The sequence below is a fragment of the Panthera uncia genome, chromosome E3 (assembly GCF_023721935.1).
Source record: "Panthera uncia isolate 11264 chromosome E3, Puncia_PCG_1.0, whole genome shotgun sequence".
Taxonomy (NCBI): Eukaryota; Metazoa; Chordata; class Mammalia; order Carnivora; family Felidae; genus Panthera; species Panthera uncia.
Window position 1 is genome coordinate 15,833,517 of NC_064815.1, and position 14,869 is coordinate 15,848,385.

Sequence of the window (14,869 nt, forward strand, 5' to 3'; positions counted from 1 at the left end):
GCTGGATTCAAAGGAAGCGAAGTCAGAGGGGTCTGCCTGGGGTGGGGGTGGGGGGTCCAAACGCAGCCCCCTCCTGGGCCAGGCAGGTGGTGTGCGTGAGTGAAGCATGGGACCTCGGGGCGGGGGGCGGGGGGTGGGGGGTCTCCGGCCCTGGGCCCTCAACTTTCTCTCTGAACTGAGAGTTGGGCTCTCAGGACCACCGGGGCCCCCTGGGTCCACTAACCTACCTCCACACCCCTCTGAGCCTCGGTCGCCACATCTGTGAGAAGCAGTGGCTCACGGGCCCTGCCTGCCTCATAGGTCATGACCGTGAGACCTCGGGGTGGGGGGGGGGGGGTAACACCACCCATCCGCAAGAGGCAGACATCACCCTGGTGGCCCCAAATGTCTTCCTAGCAGGTGACCTTTGGTGAGCGAGGGCTCTGCCAGGGGCCCGGCCCCCTCCCACCTCTTTCTCACTCCCTCAGGGAGGGGCCAGCTGCTCTGTGGGCAGGGCCTGCGGGGAGAGCTGCTGCTCGCCACATCCTCCCCTGCCTCCCCACCCTGTGCACGCGGCAGGGCAGCAGCCGCGCTCTGACAGACCCATGGGGCTCTGCCAAGTGACCCATGGGCTCCGGGGCCGACTGTTTGCTCCTCCCTGAGTGTGACTGACAGCCACACGGCCGCCTGCCTGCCTGCCTGTCTCTCTTTGCGTCTGCCCGGCTGGCCACCTGCCTGTCTGCTCGACTTCCCTTCCCCTGTCTGTCCGTCTGCCTGTCTGACCAGCCCTGGTCTGCTGTGGGTCTCTCCCTGGTGCAGTCGATCTCTGTCCTCTGTCTGTGTGTGACTTCCCTGGGATGTGAGCGACCACTGCCTGTGACCCCGGCTGGCTCTCTCTGTGTGGCCTGCCTGCCTAGGGCCCGGGGCCATCCGTCCCGGTGACAGGTCGTAGGCTTGTCTGGCTGGTGACTCAGGACAGGCTGTGGATCCCCACCCCCTACACCCGCCTGCTCCCTCTGATTCCCGTCCCGCGCCCCCACCCCTGGAAGGCCACTGGATTCCCCCCCCCGAGCACACAGAATGGATTCCTGAGGGAGAAGCTGGGACAGCAGGTAACTCAGCTCCAGCCACTGTTCTCTGCGGGGGGTCTGGCGCCTTCTCTGCCCGAGGTGGGAGGACACAGAGGGGTTTTGCCCCCTCCTCACAGCTGGGGACAGTGAGGCCGGCAGAGCTGGGGCTGGAGTCTCCTGTTCAGCCCAGCCCAGGACGCCCAAAGTGCCTTTTTGTGCGTCTGCGGGAGGCCTGGAGGTCTGGAGGCCGGGACACGGCTGAGATGACCCCATGAGCTCCAAAAGGCCGGGGCTGCGGGAGGAAAGCCGGTCCCAGGCCAAACGGGATGCCACAGTCACCGCGGTTCCCGGCAGCCCGGGAGGGCAGGGGTGGGCACGGGGGTGACGGCGTGATGGTGTGGCATTTCTAGGGGGCCCCCTCTGGGGAGGGGCATTGATTTTGGGGGCAGATTCTGGGTTTCAGCGTCTTTGTGTCCTGTAACCCCTCCACACGGATTTCTGTGCCCATTTCACAGACAGAGAACAGGGGCTCCAGGGCCAGAGCGATTTTCCCAAGGAGACTCAACAGCGCGGAGCAGGGCGGGCAGGTGACTCGGAGGCTGGCCCCGTCCTCCACGCTGTCTCCTTCTCACCAAAGCACAGGGGATGGGCCGACGGTGAGAAGCCAAGGGCCCTCTGTGCGTGGAAGAGAGGGAAGCCGGGAGGCGCGGGGAGGCTGAGTCTGGAGGCAGGGGTTGAAGTTTGACATGTGGACAGGAGAGGAAAGAAGGAGGAGGCAGACACCTTCCCGGCAGAGCAGCTGGGTGGGGAGAGGCCTCTGGTGGGAACCCTGGACTTCGAGAAGGAACGGCCAGCCTGCGCAGTGGGAGGAGCGGCCCCGGGGCCGGGGGCATTCAAAAGTCACAGGCTGCTCCCCTCAGGACATTTGTATTCCCCCGGGGGGGAAAGCATGGGTTTAGAAGCACATGGCCGAGTGGGGAAAACCTGGCGGGTTCAAAAGCCGGCCATGCGACTCCCTAGCTGGGTGAACTTGAGCAAGTCTCTGTGCTTCTTCCAACCTCATGGAGCCTCAGTTTTCTCATCTCTAAAATGGGGATGAAGGCAGCTCCATCCCCGTGGGGCTAGTTGTGAAGATTGGGGGGCATAAAAATATGAAAGTTGCCGGTGGGAGATCCGCCCAGGAAGACAGCTTGTTCCACCAGGAAGGGGGGCCCGTGGCAGAGGAGGGCCAGGGTCCAAGAGCGGTGGAAGGTGCGGGGGGCACATTCGAGAACCCGCGATCGGCTTCCCTCAGCCCCCGTGGTTCTGGTCCTCCGAGCGCCGGGGCTCAGCCCGCTGCTGGCACTTGAGGGGCTCCCGTTATCCTTACAACATCAGGTGAGGCCGGGAGCCCATTCAGCCCATTTCACAGATGAGGAGATCGAGGACCCCAGGACCACGTGGCCGTGAGACGCAGAGCTGGGTTTGGGCCGCCGGTCCGCTTGACCGCAGGGCCACACTGCCAGACAGGATGGTATAAAAATAAGACTCATAGTCTCGAGAACCCTTCTGAGAAGGGGAGGGACAGGCCTGACGACCTGCTCCCCATGGTGGACTCGAGGGAGCCCTGGTCCTGCCCACCTCACACCTGGGAGGGTGTCTGGATCCTTACCACCCCGCAGTGGAGGAAACCAGGAGCCCGAGTGTTAGGAGAACAAAATCGAGGGCCCGGAGGCGTGGGGTGAACAAGACAAAGCCTGAGCCCTAGGCTCCCACCTGTCCAGTGAAGGGTGGGGGTGGGGGCTGGGGACCACAAAAGGCTTGAGGGCAGTGGGGGCGGGCAGGTGGAGGAGGCCCGTTGAAGAGGAGATGGAAAGAGGGAAGGCACCAGAAGCTTGGGGAGGTACCATTTCCCTCCCTGGTGCCTGATAAATAAATGAATGAAGGGAAGAAGGCATCCTCCACGCAGGGAGGAGAGCCAGTGCCTTCAGAATCCCTTGCGGGCAGGAGTGATAGCTGGGAGGTCCCCCCTGCGGTCAGGTGGGGGGCTGTGGGACCCGTGACCCGCTTGCCAACACACCTCCACGGGCGATCCCGGGCCTTGGAGGCGGCCAGGACTGGGTGGAGACCCAGCTCCGCCCCCTAGTTCTGGGGTGACCTTGAGTAAACCACTTCACCTCCCTTGAACCTCCGTTTCCCCGTCTCTAACATCCATTTCCGGTTTGTCGTGAGGTTTTATTCTATGCGTAGTTTTTGAGCACCCACTGGGGCGTCAGGCACTGTCCTAGGTCCTGGGGATTCAGTGGCGGAGACAGGGCCAGCGCCATGAGCAGTGGTTCACAAGAAATAGTAGCAATTACGCTTTACCTTAGGGATGGCTGGTAATAATTGCCTTGTTATTCGCTAGAACGCACGGCGTCCCTTCTGGCATACACTAAGCCCTCAATAAACGATAGCTCGCATGGTGATTTTACGCTCCCTTGCACAGCTGGGGAAACTGAGGCTCAGAGAGGGGTAGGGTTTTCAGGGTTACCCAGGGAGTCATTCGCAAGCAGAGGGAAGGAAACTGGGGAGAGAGGGGGGAACAGACACTTCGAGGAGAGGCCCCCTCCTCACCCCCTTCTCCCTTGCCCTCTAGGGCACCCCGAAATGCGGAGGCGGGGCTGGGGGGGGGGGAGTGGAGAGGAGCCCCACCCCCACCCCTGGCTCACAGGTGCCACCGCCCCCACTCCTTGCCTGGGCGCCTGGCCAAAGGGACTTTTGATGACAGCTCATATGCAGGATCTGAGTAAACTTGGAACTTCTGAAACAACCTGAGAATATTCCCCAGGGTGCAGGCAGGGGCCCTGCTGATGCCCCCCGATGGCCAGGACACCTGCAGCAAGGGGCCTCGCCTGCTGGTCCCCACAGCCCCCAGGAAGGGTCCGGCCACCCGAAGTGTCCCCAGAGAGGTGGGGCAAATACCCCAGCCTGGCTCCCTGCTCAGGCCCCAGTCCTTCCTCGCTGTGTGACCATAGGCAAGGCACTGGGCCTCTCTGGGCCTCTATTTCCTCATCTGCAAGGGGGCTTGATGGTGTACGTTGGGACTAGGGCCTGCCAAGCTTCTCCTGTACGAATCTGTGACACTCAGCCTACTTTGGCCAGGGCAGACTGGCGGGGGGGGGGGGGGGGCCTGCCAAGCAGGGGGCCAGACAGAAGGCAGGCTGCCAGCCCTGCCCCCACCCCTCACCCCGCAGCTGCAAACCTCTCTTCTTTCTCCTGGTCTGGCGGGAAGGCGGCTGGAGTGAACGGTTGCCCAGGCTGTGCAGTAGGCAGAGCTCGTTCAGGCTAAAAGAGGCTTCGTGGACCGGGATCCCGGCCCGGCTGGGAGACAGAAGAAGACTGACAGGTTGGGATGGGACCTTCCCCTCATGTTCGGCTCCTACTGCCTAAGCTATGACCCCAGGGTCCTGGGACATCTGTCCTCAGACACCCACAACCCACCCCTTGCCACTGGCACACAAAAAAAAAAATTGTGAAAAAACAACTGACGTTACCCACTCGCCTACAGTGTGCCTGCCCCACACCACCTCGGCCAGGCCAGGGCACTGCCCCATTCTATGGATGAGGAAAACTGAGTCCCAGAGAAAGGAATGGATATGCCTCAAGGTCCCCCAGGGCCACCAGGCTGATTCTCCCCCAACCTGAGCGCTCTGCTTGGCTAAGAACTTTCTGTATGACCCTGGGCGCCCCGCCATCCCTCTCTGAAGGTTCCTTGTTACTAATCCGATGACAGCAGTAGTGACTGCTCAGACCCCGGGAGCTGAGGGTGTTGCTCAGGGTGGAGGGAAGTTCCTGGGGACCGTGATGAAGCTGATGGGGAAACAGATGTCTCGGGGGCTGCCTGCGGCCCCACTCCTCGCTCCTCGTGTAACTGGACACGGCAACTCTTACCCTCTTTCGTTCGTTTGCCAACTCCTCAGCTACTCGTCGAGCACCCACTGAGTTCCCGGCCCCGTTCTGCGCACTAAGGATACTTTCTTTGGTGAACAAAACAGATGATTTCCCAGCCTCCCGGGGTGGGGGTGGGGGTGGGGGTGGGGGTGGGGGCGGGGCTTATGCTCCGGGACAGAGACAGGTCATAAACACAAAAACAGAAGCGTTTACTGACCTGACCCTAATATTACAACCGTGAAGAAGGAAACAGAAGGATGTGGGGCCCAGAGGACTGCAGGGGAGATCCAGACCAGCCAGCGGCGATCGCCTCCTTGAGGAGGCGACACTGAAGTTGAAACCGGAGGATGAGGAAGCAGAGAAGCACGAGGAAAAGTGTTCTGGACAGAGGCATGTGCCAAGGCCCTGGGGTGGAGGAGGAGAGTGGGAGCACTGGAGATTTTACCCTTATCGACTACGTAAAGATGTTCCAGGCACCAAATTTAAGAGAGTGGAGTCGAAAAGAATAGCAATTCATTTCGGAGTGCACGGTCTATGCAGGTTTTAGCTCTGAGGGTGGGCCTCAGAACCCGTTACCCTTTCACGTGGTCGCCCGTGTCACAAGTGTTTTGAGCCTCCGCTGCGTGTCGGGCACCGGTTCACCCCTGGCGTGGTTCAGCGGTAGCCAAGAGGCACACGGTCCTTGCCTGCCTGTTGCTGCGAACGTCGGTGAAAGCACCCCGAGCAGGGTGCCCTGGTGGAGGGAGGGACCCCAGAGGAAGGAGTGACTCATACTCTTTGGAGGGGTGGGAGACTGCCAGAGGAGGTGACAAGTGAATTGGATTTTGAAGACTGAGTAGGAGGCTGTCAGTCCGCCCCGGAGGGTAGAACGTTCCGGTGGCTGAAAGAACACGTGCAGAGGTGTGGAAGCCAGATGCATGGGGACTGTTGGTGAAGCTGTCGGGAGCCTGGGGTACCTGCAGCTCAGGATGGGTGCTGGGGGCCAGAGGGAACGAATGTTGGGGGGGGCAGATCCCGAAATGTGTTGAATGCTGCGCTAAGAAATCCGGGGTCTTCTCTGAAGGGCAATGGGGAGCCACCGAATGATCCAGTTGCAACGGGGACGTGGTTGGGAGGGCCACAGCTGGGTGCCGGAGAGATCAGGGAGGAGGCTGGCAGGAGGGCAGGTGGGCAGAAGTCCTTGAAGCCCAGGGGTAAACTGGGAGCCCTTTCGCCTATGTTCCCTTTCGGGAAGTCCCTCAGTCTTGACACTTCCCCATCTGGCGACCCGTCGGCTTTTGTTTCTGGCATGGCTGGGGAGTCCCTTTTCACCCACCTCGTTTCTCCTCGGTCCCTCTGGGAAACGGGCCGCTTTGCTTTTACCACACTCCTCACCTACCTTTCACTTTCCAGCCCCAATCCCCGCCCGAGCCCCCGCTGGAGATGACAGCTGACCTGTGACCCTCCACAATCCCGTTCCTGAAGCGTCAGTGAGGGAAAGACACGGGGTAACCAAAGCTCGGGTTCTTTCCAGTTTGGGGAGGTTGTGAATGCCGCTGCGGGGACCCTCCGGCTCACGTCTGCGCGTGTACACGTTTCTCTTCGATGTCCGGTCTAGAAGTGGGGTTCTGTTCAGCAGAAGCGTCCCAGGGTGGCCGTGCCGAATGGCACGCACCCCAGAAGACTGAGGGGAGGTTGAGAAGTTTGGGTTACCCTGCGTCCTTCGGAGACACGGTATGGTGTCTGCCTTTCTCATTTTAGCCTTTCCGGGTTGACGTGTAGTGGTGTTACAGAGATGTAAATTTGCATGATGAGTCATGATTTCAAGCAACTTTTACTATGCTTCTTGGCCATTTGGAAGGTCTTCTTTGGTGAAGTGTCTCTTTAAGCTCTTTTCCTTTCTTGCCAAACGGAGTTTTGTGCTGTTTATCGTTGTGTTTAAATAAATTTTTTTTTAATATGTATTCATTTATTTTGAGGGAGAGAGAGCAAGCAGGGGAGAGGCAGAGAGAGGGGGAAGAGAGAGTCCCTAGCAGGTTCTTGCACTGTCAGGGCAGAGACGGACGCGGGGCTCGATCTCACAAATCATGAGATCGTGACCTGAGCCGAAATCAAGGATCGGACGCTTAACCAACTGACCCACCCAGGTGCCCTTATTTATTGTTTTGTAGGAGTTCTTTACATACTCTGGATACAGATCTATATGTGTGTGTATACACACACACACACACACACACACACACACACAAGCTATATATAGATCACAGATATATAAAAATGATATATAACATATTTTATAATTTATATATATTACATATTATATGTAACTATATAAAATCTGAATTATGTATATAATTATATAAAAGAAACCTATATTGTATAGATACAGGTATAATCTCTTCCCATTTCCCTTTTCCATCCTCTTAATGAAATCTTTTGGTGGACAAAAATTCTTAATTTTAATGAGGTTCAATTTATCAGTCTTTTTCTTTATGGCTCGAGCTTTCTATGTGCTGTTTAGGAAGTGTCATCGACCCTAAGGTCATGAAAATATTATCCTCTGCCTCCTTGTGGAAGTTTTATTGTTTCACCTCTGACAATAGGTCTACAAAATATCTGGATTTGTTTTTGTGTATGATATAAAGTGGAGGGTCAAGGTGCATTTTTCCTCATATGAATATCCAATTGATCTACTGTCTTTTTTTGTTTGTTTTAATCATGCTTTCCCCATGACTTTTCGGTAGTGCCTTTCTTGAAAACCAAATGACTGTAAACACCAGTCTATTTCTGGACTCTATTCCTTTCCATTGGCAAGGTTTTTTTTTCCTTTGCAACAATACCACATTATTTTTGATTCTCTAAACTCTTCTCAGGTCTTTGCATTTCTGTATAAATTTGAGCACTGGCTTGTCAATTTCCACCAAAGGAAATCTTGCTGGGGATTTTCTTGAAACTTGAGATTTCATTTGAAACTTTAGTCCAACGAGGGGAGAATGGACATCTTTAAACTGTTTCATTTCTAATTCATGAACATGTATCTCCCTTCATTTATTGATATCTTTAAAAATGTATGTAACTGATATCTCGTAGGCGTCTGTGTAGAGGTCCTGTACGTCTTTCACTGGGGTTCATTAGAGTATTTGATTTCTTATGCTGATGCAAACGGTATCATTTTAATCATGCTTGCTCTTGGTATATAGAAATACACCAGATCTTCTTCGCACTTTCTTAACTTTGTTAACACGCTTTTTCAAACTGGAGCTTCAGATATAGAAAGAAATAGCTACCAAACCCAGTCCCCAGCTGGGGACTTCTTACCTTTGTCTTGTAGCTTTGTTTTGTTTCTTACCTTGTAAGGTTTGCAGGGGGGTTTGCAGACCCCCCCCCCCCATCTGCTGAGGTCATAAGTGCAAGACAGAGCATCCCAGCTGTGGACTTCATAAACTAGTAACATTTTTGTATCCTCTTAACAAGTTTTGCAGGGACCATACAGATCAGGACAGTACTGTTAAGCGTATGTGTGTTGTTGTATGACCCATCTCTGAAACTTTTTCACCTCGTACAACTGAAACTTCATACCCATTGAACCACTCCCCGTTACCCACCCCCCCCACCCCCCCCATTCCCCTGAAAAACCACCATTCTGCTTTCTGTTTCTACAAGTCTGATGACTTCAGATCTGTCGTATAAGTAAAATCATGCAGTGTTCGTCTTTTAGTGGTTGGCTTATTTCATTTAGCGTAATGTCCTCAACATTCGTCCACGTTGCAGCCTTCTTTCTTTTTTAAGGCTGAATGATATTCCGTCGTATGTGGGTAACACATTTTCTTTATTCATTCATCAGTTGGTAAACTTAGGTGCCTTTCAGGTCTCGGCTGTCGTGACTAATGCTGCAGGGAACATTGGCGTGCAAGTACCCTTGAGACTCTGTTTTCAATTCTTCTGGATACCTACCCAGAAGTGGGGTGCTGGATTGATCACACGGTAGTTCTCTTTTCGATTTTTTGAGGAGCCCCCACACTGTCTTCTGTCACGCCCGCACCATTGACTAATCCCGCAAAGAGGGCATAAGGGTTATGGTTTTTCCACATTCTCACCAACATTGTATCCAACTTAATAGGTGTGCGGTAATAACTCATTGTGGTTTTGATTTGCATTTCCCTGATGATGAGTGATATTGAGCATCTTTTCATACACCTGTTGGCCATTTTTTTTCAATCTTCTTTGGAGAAATATCTATGCAAGACCTTTAGTCATTTTGCAGTCAGGCCATTTGTTCTGTTTTGTTTTGTTTTGCTACTGAATGGTAGGAGTTCATAATTCTGAATGTATTCAGTATACGGTTTGCAAAATATTTGGTATCATTCTCTAGGTTGTCCTTTCACCTTATTGATTATTTCCTGTGCTACGCAGAGGCTTTTAACGCAGTCCTGTTTGTCTACGTTTGCTTTGTTGTCTGCGTCTTTCTCGTCAGTGTCATAGCCAAGAAATCATTGCCAAGCCCAATGTTCTGAAGTTTTCCCTTATGTTTTCTTCTAGAAGTTTTATAGTTTCAAGGCTTACATATAGGTCTTTAATTCATTTTAAGTTAATTTCTGTGTATGAGGGAAGAGTCCATGCTTCATATTCAGGCTTCCCAGCACCATTTGTTGAAGAGTCCTTCTTCACTGAAGGAGTTCTTCAAAGAAAGAGTCCTTTCTTCATTGGCCATGTATGCAAAGGTTTATTTCCGGGTTCTCTATTTTGCTCCATTGATCTGTATGCCTGCTTTTATGCCAATACCTACTTTGTCTGTCTATGCAGCAGTATGTGCCTGTCTGCCTTTATGTCTATACCTACAGTGATTACCGTAGCTTGGTAATACGTTTTGAAATCAGGAAGTGTGAGGTCTGTAGCTTTGTTCTTCATTGTCAACGATTGCTTTGATTATTTAGAGTCCTTTGAGATTCCATGTGAATTTTAGGATGGTTTTTTTTACCTATTTCTGCAAAACATGCCATTGGGATCTTGACAGAAACTGCCTTGAATCTGTAGATTGCTGTGGACATTTTTAGTATTAAGTCTTCCAATCCATGAACATGGGATGTCTTTCCATTTATTTGTGCTTTCTTTTCATTTCTTTTAGCAATGTTTTGTGGTTTTTAGAGTACAAGTCTTTCACCTTCTTGGTTAAATTTCTTCCCAAATATTTTATTGTTTTTGATGCTATTATAAATATTATTTTAATTTCCTTTTGAATTGTTCATTGTTAACATATAGAAATGCAACTGATTTTTGAGTGTTGATTTTATATCATTTGTTAATGAATTTGTGAATTTGTGAATTTGTTAATTAATGAATTTGTTAATGAATTTGTTAATTAGTGTGTGTGTGTGTGTGTGTGTATGTGTAATCTTTAGAGTTTTCTCTATATAAGGTCATGTCAGCTATGAACAGAGATCATTTTACTTCTTCCTTCCAATTTGACTGCCTTTTTTTTTTTTTTTTCCCTAATTGCTTTGACTAGGACTTATGGTTCTGTATTAAATAGAAGTGGTGAGAGTGGGCATTCTTGCTTTGTTCCTGACCTTAGAGGAAAATCTATCAGTTTTCTACCACTGGGTAAGAGGTTAGCTGTGGCCTTTCATATATGACCTTTTTTGGGTTGAGATAATTTCCTTCTGTTTCTGGTTTGTTAAATGTCTCTATCATGAAAAGATGTTGAATTTTGTCAAATGCCTTTTCTGCATCAGTTGAAATGATCATGTGATTTGCCTTTTGCTCTATTAATGTGGTGTATTTTTGTATACTGAATCATCTTTGCATCCCAGGGACAAATTCCACTTGATTGTGGCATATAACCATTTTAATATGTTGTTGGATTCCATTTATTAGTATGTTATCAAGGAGTTTTGCATCAGTATTCATCCGGGATATTGGTTTGGAGTTTTCTTTGTCTGGCTTTGATATCGGTATAATGCTGCCCTCATGAAATGAGTTTGGAATTGTTCTCTTATCTTCAATTTTTCAAGAGTTTGAGAAGGGTTGGCATTAATTCTTCTTAAAATGTTTGGTAGAATTTACCAGTGAGGTCATCTGGTCCTGGGCTTTTCTTTGCTGTGACAGTTTTGGTGACCGAATCAACCTCCTCACTATTTATAGGTCTGTTCAGATTTTCTATTTCTTCATAATTCAGTGTTGGTAGGTCGTATGTTTCTAAGAATTTATCCACTTTTACATTATTGAGTTTGTTGGTGTATAATTATTTGTAGTATTCTCTTACAATCCTTTTTATTTTTGTGGCATCAGTTGTAATGTCTTCTGTTTCTTTTCTGATTTTAGTTACTTGAGTCTTCTCTTACTTTTGTTAGTCTAGCTAAAAGTTTGTCAATTTTGTTGGTCTTTAGAAATACAGTAGATTTTTTTTTATATTGTTCTCATATCCAGTATCCTTGTTCAATGATTATTATCCTAATGGTTTGTTAAGTATCTGGACTTTTCTAGGTGCTCAGTCCTTATATCATTTTATTCTTTATAGTTTTCTGATCTTTATAAATTTATTTATTTTTCTTGCCTTACTGCATTGACTGGGGCCTCCAGGAAAAGACACGCGTCTTTTTCCTGCCCTCAAGTATATCATGTTCAGTATTTGACCATGACACATGATGTTGGTTGTGTATATTATGCACACATGCCTGTCTGTGCGCTCCTTATCAGATCAAAGAAGATTCCTTCTATTCCTGGTTTTTTGAGAGTGTTTTAAAAAATCACGAATGGGTGTTACAATTTTTTAAATGTGTTTTCTGGACCTGTTAAATTAGGATACACATTTTCTTTCTTATTTTCCTAATGTGATGACATAGATTACTGACTTTCAAATGTCAACCTAACCTTGTATTCCTGAAATAAACCTCACGTGATAATGATGTGTATCACATATACACATATACATATTTTGTGTATATCGTTACCTTTGATTTGTTAATATTTTGTCTGTATATTTATGAGAACAATTGACCTATAATTTTACTTTCTTTCTTTTTATTAAAAAATTTTTTTTAACATTTATTTATTTTTGAGAGACAGAGAGAGACAGCATGAGCAGGGGAGGGGCAGAGAGAGGGAGACACAGAATCCAACACAGGCTCCAGGCTCCGAGCTGTCAGCACAGAGCCCGACGCAGGGCTCAAACTCACAAACTGCGAGATCATGACCTGAGCCGAAGTCGGTCGCCTAACTGGCTGAGCCACCCAGGTGCCCCTAATTTTACTTTCTTTTAATGTCAAGGTGTTAAATTTTATTTTTATTATTTATTTTTTATTTTAGAGAGAGAGAGCGAGAAGGAGCACAAGCAGGGGAGAGGGGCAGAAGGAGAGAGAGGGAATCTCAAGCAGGCTCCAAGCTCACTGGGGAGCCCAACGTGGGGCTCAATCCCATGACCCTGGGATCGTGACCTGAGCTAAAATCAAGAGTCGGATGCTCAACTGACTGAGCCAGCAAGGTGCCCCTTAATGTCAAGTTTTGATACAAAGTTACGTCTTTCATTCTAGGGTTAGTTCACCTACATTTGATGAAAGTACTGACGTGTTTGGGATTAAATCCACCATCTTTTGCTATTCGTTTTCCTTTTGTCTATTCTTAACTCCTTTTTTCTTCTTTGTTTCGTTTTTTGGAAGAATAAAATTTATTATTTTTTTTATTATTTAAAAAAAAATTTTTTTTTTATAACGTTAATTTATTTTTGAGACAGAGAGACACAGAGCACGAACGGGGGAAGGGCAGAGAGAGAGGGAGACACAGAATCGGAAGCAGGCTCCAGGCTCTGAGCCATCAGCACAGAGCCCGACGCGGGGCTCGAACTCACATACCGCGAGATCGTGACCTGAGCCGAAGTCGGACGCTTAACCGACTGAGCCACCCAGGCGCCCCTGGAAGAATAAAATTTAAAACATTAGTATTGTATGTTTCTTTTCTGTTTTATTTTCTTTTATAATTTTTTAGGGCTGATCTTAGAGATTACAATATGCATATTTGATTTTTTTTTTTTTTTTGAGTCTACTTTGTGTTGGTCCTTTTATCACTTCCCAGACAATACAGTAACCTTTAACTTTATTCACTCCTTACCTTTGGGGCATCATGGTAATGTGTTTCAATTCTGCATAAGTTTAACCTTCCTAAGACATTATCAGCCTATCAGTGACAAGTTAGCGTCTATTAGTGACAAATTCTCTCAGGTGTTTTGCTTTGTTTTGCTTCGAAAAATCTCTTTATTTTTAAAGATTCACATTTTAAAAAAATCGTAATTAAGATCCAATTCACAGATTTATTTATTCACTTTTTAACAGTGTACGATTAAGCGGTTGTTAGTACATTCACAAAGCTGTGCGACCATCAGCCCTGCTAACTGCACAATATTTTCATCACCCAAAGGAAAAAAAAAAGCCATACCCATTAGCCATCATCCGCCATTCCCTCTCCTTCCAAAGCTCCAGCCCCTGGCAACCACTAATCTCTTTCCTGGCTCTATGAATCTGCCTGTTCTAGAAATGTCATGTAAATGAAGTCATACAATATGTGGCTTTTTGTCCCCGGTTTCTTTACCCCAGTATCAATTTTCAAGATGCATCTGTGTTGAGGCATGTGTTACTACTTTATTCATCTTTATGGCTGAATAATAGTCTGTTCTATGGATATTCTATGCTTTGTCCATTCAATTGAAGGACATTGGGGCTGCTTCAAGTTTGGGACTGTTATGAACAATGCTGTTGTGAATATTCAGGTACAGAGGTTTTTTTTAATGGGCGTATGTTTTCAATTCCTTTTACTGTGTACCTAGAAGTCAGTTTGCTTTGCCATGTGGTAACCCTATATGAACTTTTTGAGAAACTTTTAAACTGCTTTCTATGGCAAATGTACCATTTTTAAAAAATCTTTTTAACATTTATTTATTTTTTGAGAGAGAGAGAGAGAGAGAGCAAGCAGGGGAGGGGCAGAGAGAGAGGGAGACACAGAATCGGAAGCAGGCTCCGGGCTCTGAGCTGTCAGCACAGAGCCCGACGTGGGGCTCGAACTCACGAACTGTGAGATCAGGACCTGAACTGAAGTCAGACACCCAGCTGACTGAGCGTCCCAGCAAATGTATCATTTTACAATCCCATGAGCAATGTATAAGGATTCCAAAACGCTACATCTTTTCCCCCCACTTTTAATATTTCTGTCTTTAAAATCGCCATCTAGTGGGTGTTATTTGAGTTTCCCTAATGACTAATGATGATGAGCATCTTCTCATATGTTCATTGCTCATGAGTATAACTTCTTTGGAGAAATGTCCATTCAAATATTTTGTACAATTTAAAATTGCGTTATCTTTTCGATCTTGAGTTGTAAGAACCCTTTAAATATCCTGATACTAGAGCCCTAACAAATATATAATTTAAAAATATTTTTTCTCAGGGGCGCCTGGGTGGCTCAGTCAGTTAAACGTCCAACCCTTGGTTTTGGCTCAGGTCGTGATCTCATGGTTTGTGAGTTCAAGCCCCGCGTCGGGCTCTGTGCTGACGGTGGGGAGCCTGCCTGGGATTCTTGCTTTCCCCGCTCTCTCTGCCCCTCCCCTACTCCCCCTCTCTGTGTCTCTCTCTCAAAAATAAAGAAACTATAAAAAAAAAAAAACATAAACAAAATCCAATTTTTTTTTCTCATTTTGTATATTGCCTTTTCACTTTCTTGCTAGTGTCTTTTGATGCATAAAAGTTTTAACTTTTGAAGTAGTCCAATGTATCTATTTTTTCTTTGATCCTTGTGCTTTCGGGGTCATAGCTAAGAAACTACTATGTGATCAAGGTCACCAAGAGTTCCACCCGTGTTCTATTTTTAAAGTTTAATAGTTCTCCCTCTTACAGCGCGGTCTTCAAACCATTTTGAGTTAGCTTTTGTATATGGTATGAGATGGG

The 14,869-nt window shown here is 48.2% G+C and overlaps 1 protein-coding gene across 3 annotated transcripts in view; it reads left to right on the forward strand.

Annotated features, from left to right (window-relative positions):
* The first annotated feature begins 342 nt into the window (after positions 1–342).
* IL21R (interleukin 21 receptor) overlaps positions 343–14,869 on the forward strand; it is a 34,026-nt gene continuing 19,499 nt past the window's right edge. The window contains exons 1-2 of one of the 3 annotated variants that reach the window (XM_049638469.1): positions 343–1,091; positions 1,565–1,705. In XM_049638469.1, coding sequence (XP_049494426.1) covers positions 1,695–1,705 — 11 coding nt within the window. In that variant the 5' untranslated portion in view covers positions 343–1,091; positions 1,565–1,694. Of the gene's footprint in view, positions 1,706–14,869 lie in introns of all 3 variants that reach the window. The other 2 variants (XM_049638468.1, XM_049638470.1) reach the window with 2 other exon arrangements.